The 19,236-nt window shown below is 35.9% G+C and overlaps 1 protein-coding gene across 6 annotated transcripts in view; it reads left to right on the top strand.

The window, feature by feature from the left end:
• The window catches only part of UBR3 (ubiquitin protein ligase E3 component n-recognin 3), a 224,368-nt gene that overhangs the window by 30,404 nt on the left and 174,728 nt on the right, over positions 1-19,236 (top strand). For 4 of the 6 annotated variants that reach the window (XM_036857253.1, XM_036857255.1, XM_036857256.1 and 1 more), the window contains exons 2-3: positions 14,481-14,620; positions 17,642-17,800. In XM_036857253.1, coding sequence (XP_036713148.1) covers positions 14,481-14,620; positions 17,642-17,800 — 299 coding nt within the window. The remainder of the gene's footprint in view (positions 1-14,480; positions 14,621-17,641; positions 17,801-19,236) is intronic. The other 2 variants (XM_036857254.1, XM_036857259.1) reach the window with 1 other exon arrangement.

Here is a 19,236-nt window from a genome sequence, read left to right on the forward strand (position 1 = left end):
TAGCATTTATTATTTCTAAATTTTTTGATAATGGGCATTCTGACTGGTGTGAGGTGATTCCTCATTGTAGCTTTGATTTGCATTTCTCTAATGATTAGTGATGTTGAGCGTCTTTTCATGTGCCTTTTGGCCATATATATGTCTTCTTTGGTGAAATGTCTATTTAGGTCTTCCGCCCATTTTTTTTTTTTTTTTAACAAATTAGATTCTTTTTTTCTTTTTTTCTTTTTTTTTTAAAGATCAAATTTATAGAGAGAATGTTTTGCTTATCTCTTTTAAATTTTATTTATTTATTTATTTATGGCTGTGTTGGGTCTTCGTTTCTGTGCGAGAGCTTTCTCCAGTTGTGGCAAGTGGGGCCACTCTTCATCGCAGTGCGTGGGCCTCTCACTATCGCGGCCTCTCTTGTTGCGGAGCACAGGCTCCAGACGCGCAGGCTCAGTACTTGTGGCTCACAGGCCCAGCTGCTCCGCGGCATGTGGGATCTTCCGGGACCAGGGCTTGAACCCGTGTCCCCTGCATTGGCAGGCGGATTCTTAACCACTGTGCCACCAGGGAAGCCCCGCCCATTTTTAAATTGGGTTGTATGTTTTTTTGATATTGAGCTGCATGAGCTGTTTGTATATTTTGGAGATTAATCCTTTGTCCGTTGTTTCATTTGCAAATATTTTTTTCCATTCTGAGGGTTGTCTTTTCATCTTGTTTATGGTTTCCTTTGCTGTGCAAAAGCTTTTAAGTTTCATTAGGTCCCATTTGTTTATTTTTGTTTTTATTTTCATTACTCTAGGAGGTGGGTCAAAAAAGATCTTGCTGTGGTTTATGTCAAAGAGTGTTTTTTCTGTGTTTTCCTCTAAGAGTTTTATAGTGTCTGGTCTTACATTTAGGTCTTTAATCCATTTGGAGTTTATTTTTGTGTATGGTGTTACATAGTGCTATCACAAGTAGTGAACCTGGAACTGTAATTAAAAATCTTCCAACAAACAAAAGTCCAGGACCAGATGGCTTCACAGGCGAATTCTATGAAACATTTAGAGAAGAGCTAACACCAGACCTTCTCAAATTCTTCCAAAAAATTGCAGAAGGAGGAACATTCCCAAATTCATTCTATGAAACCACCATCACCCTGATACCAAAACCAGAAAAAGATATCACAAAAAAAGAAAATTATAGACTAATATCATTGATGAACATAGATGTAAAAATCCTGAGCAAAATACCAGCAAACAGAATCCAACAACATATTAAAAAGGTCATATACCCTGATCAAGTGGGATTTATCCCAGGGATGCAAGGATTCTTCAGTATACACAAATCAATCAATGTGATACACCATGTTAACAAATTAAGGAATAAAAACTATATGATCATCTCAATTGATGTAGGAAAAGCTTTTGACAAAATTCAACACCCATTTATGATAAAAACTCTCCAGAAAATAGGCATAGAGGGAACCTACCTCAACATAATAAAGGCCATATATGACCAACCCACAGCAAACATCATACTCAGTGGTGAAAAACTGAAAGCATTTCCACTAAGATCAGGAACAAGACAAGGATGTCCACTCTCGCCACTCTTATTCAACATAGTTTTGGAAGTCCTAGCCACAACAGTCAGAGAAGAAAAAGAAATAAAACGAATACAAATTGGAAAAGAAGAAGTAAAACTGTTATTGTTTGCAGATGACATGATATTGTACATAGAAAATCCTAAAGGTGCTACCAGAAAACTACTAGAGCTAATCAATGAATTTGGAAGGTTGCAGGATACAAAATTAATGCACAGAAATCTCTTGCATTTCTATACACTAACAACAAAAGATCAGAAAGAGAAATTAAGGAAACAATCCCATTTACCATTGCAACAAAAAGAATAAAATACCTAAGAATAAACCTACCTAAAGAGGTGAAAGACTTGTACTCAGAAAACTATAAAACACTGATGAAAGAAATCAAAGATGACAAACAGATAGAGAAATATACCATGTTCTTGGATTGGAAGAATCAATATTGTGAAAATGAGTATACTATCCAAAGCAATCTACAGACTCAATACAATCCCTATCAAAGTACCAATGGCATTTTTCACAGAATTAGAACAAAAAATTTTACAATTCGTTTGGAAACACAAAAGACCCCAAATAGCCAAAGCAATCCTGAGAAAGAAAAAAGGATCTGGAGGAATATTTCACCCCACTTTTTCCTGGCTTGTGAGATTTCTGTTGAGAAATCCACTTGTAGACTTATGGGGGGCTCCCTTGTGTGATGATTCACTTTCCTCTTGCAGCTTTCAAATTTCTCTCTCTGTCTTTGACTTTTGATAACTTAGTTATAATGTGTCTCAATGAGCCCTTTTTGGACTAAACCTGTTTAGGGACTTCAGGGCCTCAGGAATCTTGATGTCCATTTATTTCCCATATTGGGGAAGTTTTCAGCCATTTATCTTTGTGGAAACTTTTGATCCCCTTCTCTCTCTTCTCTTTTTGTGATTCCCATAATCCATATATTGATTCTTTAAAAAAATTATTTATTTATTTTTTAATTTATGGCTGTGCCAGGTCTTAGTTGTGGTATACAGGATATTCGTTGTGGCATGTGGGATTTTTAGTTGTAGCATGTGGGTTCTTAGTTGTGGCATGTGGACTTCTTAGTTGTGGCACGTGAAATCTTAATTGTTACATGCATGCAGGATCTAGTTCCCCAACCAGGGATTGAACCTGGGCCTCCTGCACTGGGAGTGCAGAGTCCTACCCACTCGACCACCAGGGAAGTCCCCATATACTGATTCTTTGAATGTTTTCCCATAAGTCCTTTTGGCTTTCCTCATTCGTTCTCATTTCTTTGTCTTTTTGCTCATCTGACTGGATAATTTCAAATTACTTGTCTTTGAGTTCACTGATTCTTTCTTCTGCTTGGTTGAAGTCTGCTGTTGAAGTTTTGTGTTAAATTTTTTAGTTCAGTCATATTCGTCAGCTCTAGGATTTCTGTTTATTTTTAAAGTGGGTTCCATATCTTTTGCACTCGTTTTATTCATGTATTTTCACCCTCTTTTCAGTTATCTGTTTGTGTTTTCTTGTAGTTCACAAAACTTCTTTAAGAGTATTATTTTGAATTCCTTGTTGTTCAGTTCATAGATCTCCATTTCTTCAGGGTCAGTTATTGGAGCTTTATTAATTTTTTTTGGTGGTTTCAGGTTTAGTTGATTGCTTTGTGATCCTTCTATCCTTGTGTTGGCATCTGTGCATTTGAGGAAGTGGTCTTCTTAGGTTCACTTTGTCAGGGAGAGACCTCCAGTCAGCCCAGTTTGGGATTCTGGATGGGCCAACTGGTAGTGTACACTAGCAGGCAGCATCTGCTTTCCACATGTCTAGTGAGGTGGGGCCACTGCCTATGCTTTGAGGTTGGAGGGGCCTGCTGGCTCAGTTCCATAGTTGGATGAATCTACTGGTTAGGCTCCCTGGGTGGGTGGGGCTGCTGGCTTGGATCCATGGTCAAGTGGGGCCACTGTCTGGGTTCCATAATCACCTCTGGTTGGGCAGGGTCACACACTGGGTTCCCTGGCTGGGTGGTGTATCTGTTTGGGCTCTGTGATTGGGTGGGGTTGCAGTCTGGGTTCTTAATCACCGCTGGTTGGGTGGGTCCCAAGGCTGTGCTCCCTGGCCAGATGCCGATCTGTACTTCCTGTTGGGTCAGATTTTTTGAATTAGCCCTGATTTTGATATTCTCTTTGATTGTTTCTTCAAACCATTGGAAGCTAAGGGAATTACAATATTTCATTATTTTGGCTAGCCTACATCTTCCAGCTTATCTCTTTTATCTGGACACCGTATGAGAATTCTTTCTTTGACTGTGGTTTGAGAAAATGTCTTCATAGGTATGGTGGAAAAGAGTTCCAGATTAGAAATTAGGCAGTCCTGACTCTAATCTCCCATGGATTATTGGGTCAAATGGATGTGCATTTATACTTTTGGTAGTCCTCATATTTGGTATGTTAATTTACACTCTCTCCAACAGTACAATCAGAATATCCGTCACTTTATTACCTGGTCAGGACAGTATATCATCAAACTTTTGGTCTTTGCAAATATGATAGGTTCAAAAAAGTTGTCCCAATGTAGTTTTTTTTCTTTTTTGGTCCATGTGTTATTCACAGGTGTGTTATTTAATTTCCAAATTTGGGGAACTTTTTTAGGTATGTCCGTTACTGATTTCCAGTTTAATGTGTGGTCTGAGAGCATACTTTATGTAATGTCAGTTTAAAATGCTTCAATTCCACAAAGTTGATAAGATCCATATATCCTTTTTTGATATTTTCTGCTTGTCAGTATTGCCGTAAATCTCTGGTCTGGTCTAATTTCAGTTCCGGCGATAAGACTGGCTCCATTGTGTGTTTAGGCAGTCATGTCTTATTGAGGGAGTGTAGTAGTCTACTCACTGCCATAACATATTACCACAGCCTTGGGGGCTTACACAACAGAAATTTATTTCTGGAGGCTGGATCAAGGTGCTGGTGGGTTTGGTTTCTCCCGAGGCCTCTCTCCTTGGCCTGCAGATGACCACTTTCTCTCTGTATCCCTGGTGTCTCTTTCTCTTATTATAAGGACACCAGTCCTATTGGACTAGGGCCCCACCCTGTGATTTCATTTAACTTTAATTACCTTCTCAAAGGTCCTGTTTCCAAATACAGTCACACTGGGAATTAGGACTTCAATGTATGAATGTTAGGAGGCCTCAATTCAGTTCTTAATAACAGGAGGGGCATGGAGAGTGGGTATATGCATTGGAAATATATGTCTTGTGTTAATCCTATGCAATGTAGTCAGTGTATATGTTGATAAATGTATACAATGATTATTTGGAAATACTATCTGTATGTTTAAGTTAATTATATAATTCTGAGTCAATAATATCCGCTTGCTTCTTAAAAATCTAAAATGAAATGAGGCATTTTATGAGCAGTGGAATGAGCATCCAGCTGTTGTAGGGTGTAGTGTTCTGTTAGGTCTAATTGGTTGATAATACTTTTAGTAGTTATCTATTGCTGTGTAACGAATCACTCCCAAACTGAGCAGCTTAAAATGACAAACATTTATTATTTTATACTTTTTGTATGCCAAGGATTCTGAAGTGGCTTAGGTGTGTGGTTATGGCATAGTGTCTCTCAAGAGGTTGTAGTCAAGATCTTGGCTGGGGTTACAGTCTTCTGAAGGCTTCTTGGGATGGGAGGATCCACTTCTAAGATGGGTCACCCACGTGGCTGTTAATAGGAGGGTCAGTTTCTCAAAATGTGGGCTTATCATAGGGCTGCTTATTAAACTTACTTTCATTTTTTGTGCAGGTGTGATGACAATGAATTTTCCTAAATTTTTTCTGAAAAGTTTTTATTTCTCCTCAGTTTTGAAAGTTATTTTGTGTTAAGAATTCTGGATTTGCAGGTTTGTTTTCTTTTAGCACTTTAAATATGTCTCTCCGTTGTGTTCTGGATTGTGTGATTTCTGATGAAAAGTCTGCTATCTTTTGTATCTTGGTTGCTCTGTACATAATGGATCGTTTTCTGCTTGCTTTGAAGATTTTCTTGTTGTCACTGGTTTTCAGCAATTTGATTATGATGTGACTTGGTATGGCTTAAAAAAAGTGTCTTATGCTTGGGGTTTGATGAGTTCTTACATGTGTGATTTTATGGTTTTCAACAAATTTGGAAAAATTTTGGCCATTCTTCACATGTTTGTTCTGTCTCACCTTCTCCCCTTTTTGGGATTCCAATATAATGCAATATTGCTTGTTATTATCCCACACCTCACAAAGACTCTGTTCTTTTTCTCAGTCTCCATGCTTTATTTTGTATAGTTTCTTATTGCTTTGTCAGTAAATTACTGATCTTTTCTTTCTTGTGTCTAATCTACTGTTACCCCATCAGGTATATTTCTTTTGTTTCTAATGTATTTTTCATCTGTAGAAGTTTGATATGGGTCTTATTTATTTATTATCATGGTGTAAGGTGTGAGGAGATTCTCCCCTGCCACCCACAAACTGGCTGGTTATTCATCTCAGTACCATTTCTCTGAATGAGTCATGTTTCCTCATAGATTTGAAATCTGCCTTTGTCATAAATTCCACATATATTTGATTCTGTTTCTGGACTCACAGCAATTAATCTGTCCATTGGTAACGTCTTTTCATGTACCATTACCACATTGTTTTATTTCTGCCTTCAAGCATTCAATTTATAATTTATTTATTATCTTAAAAGTTAAGTACATTGACATCTTTAATTTTGCTTTCAAATTTTCTGATCTTATATGCCTTCTCTAATTGAATTTAGAACTTTTAGTTTTCATAAATATTTTACTTTTGCTTGTCTAGTACTTTAGGCTCCAATAAATAATATTAAACTTACATAGATGGAATTTAAAATGTTTCCTCTTGTTTCTTAACTATTCATGTAATCTAACAATTTTAGACATGAGATGAATCTGTACCTTAATCAAGCCATACATATTAAAGATGTAGAAATGTATATCTAGAGGAATGGTGTAAGAACACATATAGGTGAATTTCTGTCCCAGCTTCCACTTGGTTTACTTTATAGTTTATTTAATTGCATTTATCATTAATGTCTGCTCTCTAGAATGTAAGCTCCCTAAAAGCTGGATAACAAGACATTTTTTTTAAACACTTCTTTCTTTTTAAAACAAAAAAATTTATTTATTTATTCATTCATTCATTCGTTCATTCTGTGCCAGGTCTTAGTTGTGGCACGTGGGCTTCTTAGTTGCAGCATGTGGACTCTTAGCTGCAGCATGCATGTGGGATCTAGTTCCCTGACCAGGGATCGAACCCGGGGCCCCCTGCATTGGGAGCATGGAGTCTTACCCACCGGACCACCAGGGAAGTTCCAACAACACTGTTTTGATGATTTTAAACTTCAAAATAAGTTAATACCTGATAAAACTACTCTACTTTCATTACACTTATTTTACAGAATTTTCTTAGCTATTCTTAATTTTCCGTTGGAACTTCAGAATCATCTTGTTTGTTCCTTACTGATACTTTTTCTGAGGTCATGTTAAATACATAGATTAGTTAGATATAATATATCTTTACGATATGCCTTCTGTGATCTTCAGGAGTCTTTTAACAATTTTATTGGTTAGGTGTGTCATTTAGTGTTTCTGATACTTTCGTATCTGTAAAATGAAGAGAATACTTCAGGTGCTTTTTTTTTTTAATGTAAATTTATTTATTTATTTATTTGTTTTTGTTTTTGGCTGTGTTGGGTCTTCGTTGCTGCGCATGGGCTTTCTCTAGTTGAGGCAAGCAGGGGCTACTCTTCGTTGCGGTGTGCGGGCTTCTCGTTGTGGCTTCTCTTGTTGCAGAGCATGGGTTCTAGAGTGCAGGCTCAGTAGTTGGGGTGCATGGGCTTAGTTGCTCCGCAGCACGTAGGATCTTCCCGGGCCAGGGATCGAACCTGCGTCCCCTGCATTGGCAGGTGGATTCTTAACAACTGCGCCCCCAGGGAAGCCCCTATTTCAGGGGCTTTTAATTTGGGATGCATGACTCTCCAGAGATCTCTATGAATTACCTTAAATTATATGCAAAATCATGTATTTGTATGTAATTTGTGCTAAGTTGGGAATGTAATGTACATGCCACAGTCTAATTTTTAGGGGAGCTTATTTCAGATGCTTCTCTAATTTTTGAAATGTGTGGTTGAGTTATTTGAGTTGGCTTCTCCTTGCCTTTCTGCCCCCAACCAAGTCTCAGTAATTTGGAAATGGATGACCAGAATGCTCTGGTCATTTTTCTTTCCTCCCTTCTCTGTTCTTCTCATCCTATCCCTTTCCCTCCTGTCCTATTCTGCCCCCTCTCTTTTTCTCAGCATACAAGAACTCTGCTTTTAGTCATTTAAATTTGGTATCAGTGGAATCACAAGGAGGGTTTCTGGAATGCTGGTAATATTATGTGGCTTGGTCTGATTGGTGTCTACATGGGTGTGTTCAGTTTGTGACACTTCATTGAGCTGCACACTTAGCTTTTGAGCAATCTTCTGTCAGTTATACGTCAAAGAAAAATTTTTTAAAAGTTGAGGTAAAATTAAATTTGGAGAGATTATTTTATCAACTGTTTCTATACTTCTATTTGACCATTCTATTTATTTCCATAACATCCTGTTTCTTTAAGAAATATTTAGCCTTCTTACTCATTCAGAACCATTGGATTCCTTGAAGAAAATATCTGTGACCTGTGAACTGCAAATGCAAACACATTACTTCCCGCCGTTTTTCCTTTGGAACCATACCAGTTGTCTAAAAAGCCCTTTTTCTGTTCGCCGGGGGAGAGATCTTTAGTACCTGATTATATGCAGTTGCATTTGTCATACCTCTTGACAATATGTTCTACCCACAGAGCTCTGCATGCCTAGAGTAGCTCCTTCATTTCATTTGGTCTGTAGCCCAAATATCACCACTTCAGAAAGGCCTTCCCTGGCAAACCGAATTTAAAGGCGCCTAGTGGCTGCATTCTATAAATCATGCTGTGATATTATTTTTGTAGAGCATATTTTTCATATTAATATTTTTATTTCTCTCTCCTCTGCCCTGCCCTGTTTCCCTCCCCGCTCCTCCAGTAGAAAGTTACCTCCATGAGAGCAAGGCCTCTGTATTCCTAAGGCCTAAGTGCCAGGCATATAGTGATTCTTAAAAACATATTTGAAAATCTGGGATTATTAAATGGGTTTCTGTTTTTCCTTTAATTGGACGCCCTTGAAATCATTTTTGGAGTTCTACTATTAGATTAAATCTTTTTTCACCAAGCCTTTATTGAGCACTTGCTATGTAATATGTAAGATGCTTTAGTTCCCCACACTATTTTCGCAGCGTAAAATACACAAACCAGTTTTGTTTGTCGATCTTATAGTATCTTATAGTTACTCTTGTAAATTCAGTCCCTAGGTTGCTTAGACCATTCTTGCTGCTCCTTCAGCTTAGTTCCATGTTGAATTGTCACTCCTTGAAGCCACTGCACACTGTTCAAATGTTCTTCACTCTCTGTCCAGTAGCTCTTTTTGAATTAATTTCTTTCCTACACAGAAAGTGTCTAAGAGAGCTTTCTGTGCCCTCCTTTATCTAATCTTTTCTCTCTTCCTGCTTTTTCGTTGTATCCTTTAGTCTTTGTGCCCCAGTATGTTTTCCCTTTCTTCTCTTCTGGCTTTCCTTTCATCTGTTTTCTTTCCTTCACATTCATGCTTGTAAGCACTTCCGTTAAATTATCTTAGATCACCACAGGTTTCACAGGGCCGATTCTTTTTTTTTTAATCTTTAAAGGTTTTTAAAATAGAGTAGGATTTTAAAAATTTCTTTGATTTTACTTAGATTTTGTGTACCCCATCTGAAAGAAGTTCTTAAGTTTCTATTTCCCTTTAAATAAAGATTTGGACTTTAAGGTGTGATACTTTCTAATTTTTTTCATTATATGATAAATATGAAAATGATATTTGGATGGGACACACAGACAACTGAGGAGGCTGCCCGGACCCTCCTGGTCTGTCAGTCTGATGACTGATGAAATCCATGTCTCCACACTGTAATCTTTTGACCTGATGTTTGGAAGCTCTGTCTTAAGAGTAGATAGACTTCAGTAGTATGTGAACACTTGGTTTTATTTTTTTTGTGTTGCGTATATTTTTCTTTTTTAAAAAAATTATTTATTTATTTATTTATTCATTCATTCATTCATTCTACACCAGGTCTTGGTTGTGGCACTCGGGATCTTCATTGCAGCATGCAGCCTTCTTAGTTGCAGCATGCAGACTCTTAGTTGCAGCATGCCAACTCTTAGTTGCGGCATGCAGACTCTTAGTTGCAGCATGCCAACTCTTAGTTGTGGCATGCAGACTCTTAGTTGAGGCATGTGGACTTCTTACTTGGGGCATGCGGGCTTCTTAGTTGCGGCATGCATGCAGGATCTAGTTCCCTGACCAGGTATCGAACCTGGGCCCCCTGCATTGGAAGTGCAGAGTCTTACCCACTGGACCACCTGTGTATATTTTTCTTAAGAAAGAGTTATAACTTTCATTAGATTCTCAAAGGTGTCCATGAGTCAAAAAAGGTTAAGAGTTAATGTTCAAATTGTGGAACTAAAGCCAAATGAATGGCATAACTTATTAGTGTTTTTGGAGTAAATTTTTTTTCTTTTGATTACACACTTTTACATATATTTGCCATGCAAAATTCAAACATTGTAAGTAGAATTAATGTAGAAAGTAAAAGTATGCTATAACCCACTTTCAGTTAATTTCCACAAAATTTGGTGTACATTTCTCTAAATATTTTTCTCCTTACATATATTAATATTTTTTTCTATTCTTTCTCCACAATTTTATGTATAAAAGAGATTATTATATATGTGTGTGTATATATATGTGTATATATATATATGCTATGTAATTTTTTTCTCACTTATTTTGGATATAATTCTATTTCAGTACTTGTTGAGCTCCCTCATTCTTTTTAATAAATGCAAAGTATTTTATTGATCTACTCTAATTTGGTTAATCTTTATTCTGTTACTGAACACGTGAGTTGTTTCTAACTTTTTTGCATTGCAAACTGTGGTACAGTGAATATATCTGTAGATATATCTTGCAAATTTAGGATTATTTCTGTATAATAAATTACTAGAAATAGAAATGCTAAGCTAGGGTTATGAACACATTAAGTTTTAGTAGATATTGTCAAAATGACACCCAAAACTGGATCTATTTACACTTCCATGTGTATGATAACAAATTTCTGAACATGCTTTCCAACAATGAATTAGTAAAGTGAATTTTCCCTAATCTGCAAGATGAAAAAGCATGTTTGTGTTACCAAAAATTTCAACCATACACAAAGGTAGAGACAGCAGAACATTCAACCTCCATATACCCATCATTGGACTCAATGTTTATCAAGATTTTTGCCACATTTGCCTCATTTGCCCTTTTTTCTCTTTTGCTAAAGTATTTTCAAACAAATCCCAAACATTGTGTGACACGCTTCACTATTCATCTTTAAAAAATATGAATATTTCCTTTCTTTTAAAAAATTTTTAATTTTTTAGTACAGAAAATTTCAGACAGATATAAAAGCAATGAGTATAACCCAACTGATATGACATTTTATTAGGAAAAAACTCCTTTGGTGCTATTTATTTATTTATTTTCTTGGCTGCGTTGGGTCTTCATTGTTGCACGTGGGTTTTCTCTAGTTGCGGTGAGCAGGGGCTACTCTTTGTTGCGGGGCGTGGGCTTCTCATTGTAGTGGTTTCTGTTGTTGCAGAGCATGGGCTCTAGGCGTGCGGGCTTCAGTAGTTGTGGCACATGGGCTCAGAAGTTGTGGCTTGCGGGCTCTAGAGTGCAGGCTCAGTAGTTGTGGTGCACGGGCTTAGTTGCTCCGTGGCATGTAGGATCTTCCTGGACCAGGCCTCGAACCCATGTCCCCTGCATTGGCAGGCGGATTCTTAACCACTGCGCCACCAGGGAAGCCCTGTTTGGTGATGTTTAATCAAAAACTACGTTCTTTTGATTTGGTGCCTTAAAAATCTAAAGGGAGTGGTACTTTTCTGGCTTTGATATTGCCCCACATTCTGCTTAATGAGTGTAATATAAGAAAACCCTTTATCAGTCTCCCAGTTTCTACAATTAACGACTCAAGCTGGGCTTGGTATACTCCCACTTACTTTTCTTCACCCAACTAGATTATTCTGAAGCAAGTCCCATACATTGTAGCATTTTATTCATAAATATTTATATAGATACATGTAAAAGACAAGACTTTCCTATTCAATGATAACCACAATGTTGCTGTCATACCTACACAAGATAATTCCTTAATATTATTAAATATCCACGAACATTTTCTTACATAATCACAGTGCCATTATCTTACCTAATAAAATCATCTAACGAACTAGTACCCAGTTCTTAATTGGACTTCCTCTATTGTCTAAAAAATGCCTGTTTCAAGTTGGTTTGTTAGAATCAGTAAACACGTGGTTATTGGGTTTCTCAGGCCTCTTTAATAAGTGATCCTTCTACCTTCTTTTTCTCCCTGCCACTGACAGTTTGCAGAAATGGAGTCAGTTGTCCTGTATAATGGTCTACATTCATGATTTGTCTATTTTTTTTTTTTTGTGGTGTCATTTAACTTGTTTCTTTATCTCTTATGTTTCTTATAAATGGAAGTTAGCTCTAGAGACTTGGTGTCATTCAAGGTCAACTTGTTTGGTAAAAACTCTTTGTAAATGGTGCTCTGCACTTCACAAGCATCATAGCATCTGATTTTTTCTCATTTCTAGTGATACTGAGATTGATAAGGATGTAATAGTCTGATCTCTAAGTGGAAAATTTCCCCTCAAGCCTTCCTTTAATGGCTCCATTGCATGGGTCAGTTATTTTAGTAGGTATCACAAAATGGTGATTCTCTAATTATTCATTTTTTTTTTTTTTTAAAGTTTTTTTTTCTTTTAATTAATTAATTATTTTATTTTTGGCTGCATTGGGTCTTCGTTTCTGTGCGAGGGCTTCCTCCAGATGCGGCATGCGGGGGCCACTCTTCATCGCGGTGCGCGGGCCTCTCAGTGTCGCGGCCTCTCTCGTTGCGGAGCACAAGCTTCAGACGCGCAGGCTCCAGGCGCGCAGGCTCAGTAGTTGTGGCTCACGGGCCTAGTTGCTCCGCGGCATGTGGGATCTTCCCAGACCAGGGCTCAAACCCGTGTCCCCTGCACTGGCAGGCAGACTCCCAACCACTGCGCCACCAGGGAAGCCCCTAATTATTCATTTTTTATTTTAATAAACTTCATTTCTTTGATTATTAGAGAACTTGATCATCTTTTCATATGTTTCTTGGCCATTCACTTTTTTGGTGAATTGTTTATGACTTTGGCTGATTTTTCTATTGAATTATTTTCTATTTTAATCCATTTTTCAAGAGTCAAAAATCATAGATATTAATCTTTCATCTGTTTTATCTATTGTAAATATTTTTTCCAGTTTGTAATTGTTTTCTGCATAGAAACTTTTGATTTATGTAGCCAATTTTTATCTTTCTTTTATGACTTTTGGTTTCAGATCTTACTTATTAGACTTCTGTTCTTTGAGATAATATAGGGGAATAGTTTATTTTCTTCCTAGTAACTTTTTTCACATTTGATTTTTGATCTGTATGGAATATATAATAGTTTGTATATGGTGTAAGATAAGGATCAAATTCATCTCCTGCATGGAATCCATTGTCCTATAGCAATTTATTGAAAGTCTTCTACACACCCCCCCGCCCCCCACATTGATTAACATAGTCATTACATAGTCTATTTCTAGACTCCATTGTGGTCCATTGATGTTATCACATTACCACAGATTTTACTTTAAGTTTTAAAAATCTTTATTGGAGTATAGTTGATTTACAATGTTGTGTTAGTTTCTGCTGTACAGCAAAGTGAATCAGTTATACATACACATATATCTACTCTTTTTTAGATTATCTTCCCATATAGGTCATTATAGAGAGATTACTACAGATCTTAAATTATGTTAGCTTTATGCTATGTTTTAAAGTCTAGGTCACTATCATTAATTTTTTTTTATAAGTTTTACTGTTTTTTTTTTTTAACATATATATTCTTCCATTTGAACTTTAGAATTAGTTTGTGTTTAGTCCCATTGGGATTTAAATCTAATGTCATTAAGTTTGGTGGAAGTGACTTTTTTTAGAAAAATAAAAGTTTTTTCCATTTGGGAATGTAGTTTTTCTCTATCCATATCTCTTACGTTTTTCAGCTAAAATAGTTTCTCCACCCATCATAATAAGTTTCTTTCTAGGTATGTTGTGTGTTCAGTGTGGTTATTTTGTGTTTGGTCACAAAATACCTTATTTGTGACTATTTGGATTGTGAACATAGAATAGTTTATTTCATTTTTGCTCAGATATACCAACCATACTTTAAAATAAGTATAAATAAGATTAGAAGGAATGTGCATACTTAAGTGTATAAACTTTTCAAATAAACTTTAAGTATTGATATCACTTATCTATTCATTAATGCAATAAGTTCGAAATAGTTAAGGAATAGAAAATGCGAATTCTTGGGAATGATCAATTTGTACTTAATGGTTTATAAAGGGTAAAAGTAATAAAGTAATATTTGCAAGTAATAAATTGCAGTTAAAAAATATAAAGTCTTTAATGAGATTTTGGTTTTGTAATCTAATTGGAATCTAACTAGAATGGTCTTTTATTAGGAAGAAATCTTCCTAAGTGCCAATTTTTATTTAAAGACCAATTAAAACTATATTCTTTTAACTTGGTGCCTTGAAAATCATAAAAGAGTAATACATTGGCTTTGATATTGGCCCACATTCTGTTTATGGATATTGTAAATAGAAGTAATAGATTCTTAGCAGATTCGACATCGCCATTAATTCTTTTCTTTTTCATATTACAGGTTTTGCAAAAGGCATCAAATTAAATCAAGTTCAAATATTCCCTGTGTCCCCAAAGACTTACTGATGATGTCTGAATTTGTTCTTCCAAGATTTATTTTTTGTCTTATTCAGTACTTAAGAGAAGGCTATAATGAACCAGGTATGTTTAATCCACTTTTCGTTAGTACTCTTTTTAAGTTCTCAGCAAAGTTTAGCACTAATAATGAGGTGAATTTTTTCAGATACCATTTTTTTGCTTACATATAACATTTTTTATGTAATGACTATGAAATACAGAGACTAAATAAAAACACACTAAATATCAATTATATAACCTCATTGATACTTCTAGTAGGCACAGTTTGGCAATCTCTGCCGCTGGGATCTTAAATGTTTCTGATCAAACTTATTTGGCCTTTTGCAGATGAGGAAATAATTATTTTATGGGATTAAAGTGACTTTATTTGTGATTATGTTATAATAGAGCATAATTAAGAAGTCCTGGGAATGTTTGACTTTAACTTAGATTTTTAGAAGATAAAAATTTCACCAATATCTTTCTCTCCCCTCCCCCGCCTCTTTTTTGTAGAGGTCTATACATTTTTTTTTTTTTTTAAATTAATTAATTTATTTATTTATTTTTGGCTGTGTTGGGTCTTCATTTCTGTGCGAGGGCTTCCTCCAGTTGCGGCGAGCGGGGGCCACTCTTCATCGCAGTGCGCAGGCCTCTCACTGTCGCGGCCTCTCCCGTTGCGGAGCACAGGCTCCAGACCGCAGGCTCAGTAGTTGTGGCTCACGGGCCCAGTTGCTCCAGGGCATGTGGGATCTTCCCAGACCAGGGCTCGAACCTGTGTCCCCTGCATCGGCAGGCAGATTCTTAACCACTGCGCCACCAGGGAAGCCCGAGGTCTATACATTTTTATTCCCCTCCATATATAATAACTTATGAGAGGGTCAAATTGCTCACTCCCATATTACCGGTAGAATGCATGGGTATAAGCATCCTAATAGTATTGAAAAGAGAAAAAAACCATGCAAATTACAGATATTCTTCTTACCTTTTAAGATTTAGTCACAATCTTGATTAATATGTGTTAGTTAAATATTTGTATTTAGATAACATTTATTAAAGTTCTCAGTCTGACATTGTGAATTACAGATATCAATTAGTGGTATGAAACGAATTTATTAACTTTTTATGATGTCTTTTACCTTTTTAGTGATATTTGCATTTTTATCATTTAAGGGACTGCATTTGCATTACTTTTAGAGCTTTTAAATTATTTAATTCTATAAATCTTAAATCCAATTTGAAACTATGGCACACATGTTTATCTTCTATTTTCCATCCTAAAAGTGTGAAGAAATATAGTATCTTCATCATTTCTAGAACTATCATGCTATTTGCATTGTGAGCAAATACTTATAGTTCTTCACTTTTGCATTTTAAGCAAAATATACAATCTTTTGTCAAGTACTTCTGTTCCTCTCAGAGTATGTCTTAAAATATAGAAAGAAATACTATTTTGATTTAGTCCCAAACTGCTCTCTCTTTGGAATGAAGGAAGTGGAGACCAGCTGGATTATTGAAATTGCCTTCCATTTTATTTCTCATATGCTAGTTAACAGATTTTTTGGATGTTTACATTTTGTACTACAAGTGTTCTATTTTAGAAAAGTAGTAGGTAGAAATCATTTATTGTGAGAACCATAAAGCTTACCATTAGTTTAATCAAAGAGTAATTCATATGAGTGTATTATATTTATTTTTTCCTTGGTGACATTTAGCAGTTATAAGTGGTAGATGACATACGTACATAGCTTTGATAATTATGTTACCATTATCTGAAAACATAAAGGAATGAATGGAAGTACTTTTTTTGTCTTAAGATGAGTTTCATGAACTTAGGTTCATGAAGTTTTCCTCTCTATATTACCACTTGTGCTCAGCATTAATTTCTTCTGTCTATGCAAAATCTCTGCATTACTTTCTGCAGAGATCACTGTTTAAAATTAAAGAAAGGACTTGAAATCATCTAATCTGAGATATGGAAGCTCAGATAATCTTGTGGTTTGACAGTTGCCTTGAATTCCATTTCCCATTTCACCCTACCATCCTTAGACCAGTGTTAGAGCCCTTGGAAATCAAGAACAAATGCTAATTAAATATCTACTATGTTACTACATAAGTCATTGGGGAGAATATAAAGAAGAATAATATACGGTATTGGTTTTCCACTGAGAAAGTAAGGTTTTTTGGCTTGGGTCCCATGACTCAGTTATCTAGAATTTCATTCACAGGTTATCTTTGAACTAGGTTGTGAGTTCCTTGGGGGTAGGAACTATGTCTTATTTAGTTCTGCTTCTCAGTGCCTGTCGTGTAGTAGATACTGAATAAATATTGAATGAACTTGATGACCCCTTTTCTGGGCACACAGGCCCCCTGTTAGCTCCGTTATATGTATTCTTCTTTTAACCAGTTATGGCTAAACTCTAAATCTCTCTATTCACTTCTTCCTTTTAGACCTCAGTTTCTCTAAAACATCTTTTTTTCTTTTCCTCTTAAATATTCTTTTTTAGTTGCTGTCCAGGTTTCTTCTCTCCCCCTCTACCAGCATATCTTGCCTTGTATTTTAAAATTGTTTTAGTAAAAACATCCATATTTTTCATTTTAGTTGCTTTGACCTCTAGCTAATATGAATCTGTATTTTTGGAATATGATAGCGGATGGGTTAGTTGCTACAGAGGTTTAAATTTAGAGCTGACATAATTTTGTCCTAATATTCTTATGCTATCTCAATATATTTCATTTCTCCTGTTTTATTTTAGAGAGTGATCTTAACTTTTTTCTTAAACACTGTTTATCTAATTTTGAGATGATCTTATGATTACATATATATATCTGGAAGTTTAGGACCCTAAATTGAATGCTTCTTACACAAATTAAGTGCTTAATACCTTATGAAGTCATCTCTTTTCCCCATCAATCTTTTCTCAGAGGACTGACTTCCTAAACAAGTCTATCCTAGGCTGGGTGCTTGGTGGGTGCCTGCTTTCTAAAGAGAATTCTTATATTAACTTTTTGATTATAAAATACTGTCATCTAAGTCATCATAATTTTAAAGAATAAAATATTGTTCTTAGCAAATATTTTAAAGAACGTTGATTATATTTTTTTTAGCAGCTGATGTACCATCAGAAAAAGACCTTAACAAAGTCCTTCAGCTTTTGGAACCTCAAATTTCCTTTTTAGAAGATCTAACTAAAATGGGAGGAGCAATGCGGTCTGTTCTTACTCAGGTTTTGACAAACCAACAAAGCTACAAAGATCTGACTTCTGGTGAGTAAAATTTAGAAGAGAAGAAAGTTAAAATTTACTTATATTACTAAAATAATTAAAAAGTTGTGTATTTTAGAACTTAAAAGTAAAATGTAGATTTTTAAAAATAGAATGCTAAAGCTGGAAGTTATTAAGAATACTTCTTAGTTTATGGATGAAGAAATTGAACCCCAGAAAAATTAAATGACCAGTTCAAGACCTCACAACTAACTGATTTTAGAGTTGGGACTAGAACCCAGGTTTCCTAAATTTGGTGTGACATATTCATAATTATATTCCACTTCCCCTTCTCCAGACAATAACAGCAACCACTTTTGTGTCTTCATTTTTGTTATTCTAAACGTTTGTGTTGTGTGGCCTAGGATTTTATAGTGACGTAGATTTTAAGTTATAAAACTTGGAATTATTAAGTATATTTGTACTGTTATATAAAATAATTTAGTTTTTAAACCTTTAGTTCAAATTTATAGTATGGTAAATATATCAATTATTTAAAAATCTTATAAATAGTTTAAATAGTGTTCTTTATGCTGGCTCATGAACAGCATGTTTTGAAAATTGAAGTGTATCTTCTTTCTTTAGAGTGGTGAAGTTTTTATGTGTACTGTTAACCATTTATTATTTAGAGATAGTCTTATCTGATGTATTTATTTCTTTAGTGAGTACTCATTAAGCACCCACTGTGTGCTTGGCTTTGGGCTAGGTATTAGAGCTTGGAGTAGGGAAGGTACGTAGTAAGCCAGGTACTCCTGTCTCTGCCCTTATAAAGCTTATGGTCTAATGAGTGAGATGACATTAACAAAGTCTCCAAACCAAAAAATTGTGTAAGTATAAACTGTAGTAAATAACTGTGAAGGGATAGGACAAGTGTTTATAAAAGGGAGACCTGATTTCATTGATGGAGGAGGTGGGAAAGCTTCACTGAGGAAGTGACATTTGAAGTAAAACATTGAGAGAAAGTCATTTAGCTAGAGGATGTGGCGAGTTGGGTGGTAACGGGGTGGAGTTAGATTCCGGGTAGATAACATTTTCTCCTTCTGACTACTGGACTAGCCCTTATGTCATAAATAACATAAAACTGGAAAAAATGTGAGGCAGTTGTTTTCAGACATTAGACAGCAGGCAATACAAGACTGTAAATCTTTGAGAGAAAGGAGAAGCATGAGATGAGCCTCACAATTCTCTGAATCTCTGTCTGGGGATAACTTCCTGAGTGTAGTATAGAGGGCTGGTATTGAAGCAGAGCGTGGTGGTCCAGCCGAGTTAAGGAGGCAGAGGTCACAGTTTAGGGCAGCTGAAACAGTTGGAAACTGGAATCTTTGGGGCAGAATAGCAAGAGTTTGTGGGGTACATGTATGAGGGACCCCTAAAAGTGCTTGGCTGAGAACTGAGATACACATGTACAGGATGAGACTACCTAAGGCTTATTAGAGAGT

The sequence above is a fragment of the Balaenoptera musculus genome, chromosome 7 (assembly GCF_009873245.2).
Source record: "Balaenoptera musculus isolate JJ_BM4_2016_0621 chromosome 7, mBalMus1.pri.v3, whole genome shotgun sequence".
In the NCBI taxonomy this organism is placed as follows: Eukaryota; Metazoa; Chordata; class Mammalia; order Artiodactyla; family Balaenopteridae; genus Balaenoptera; species Balaenoptera musculus.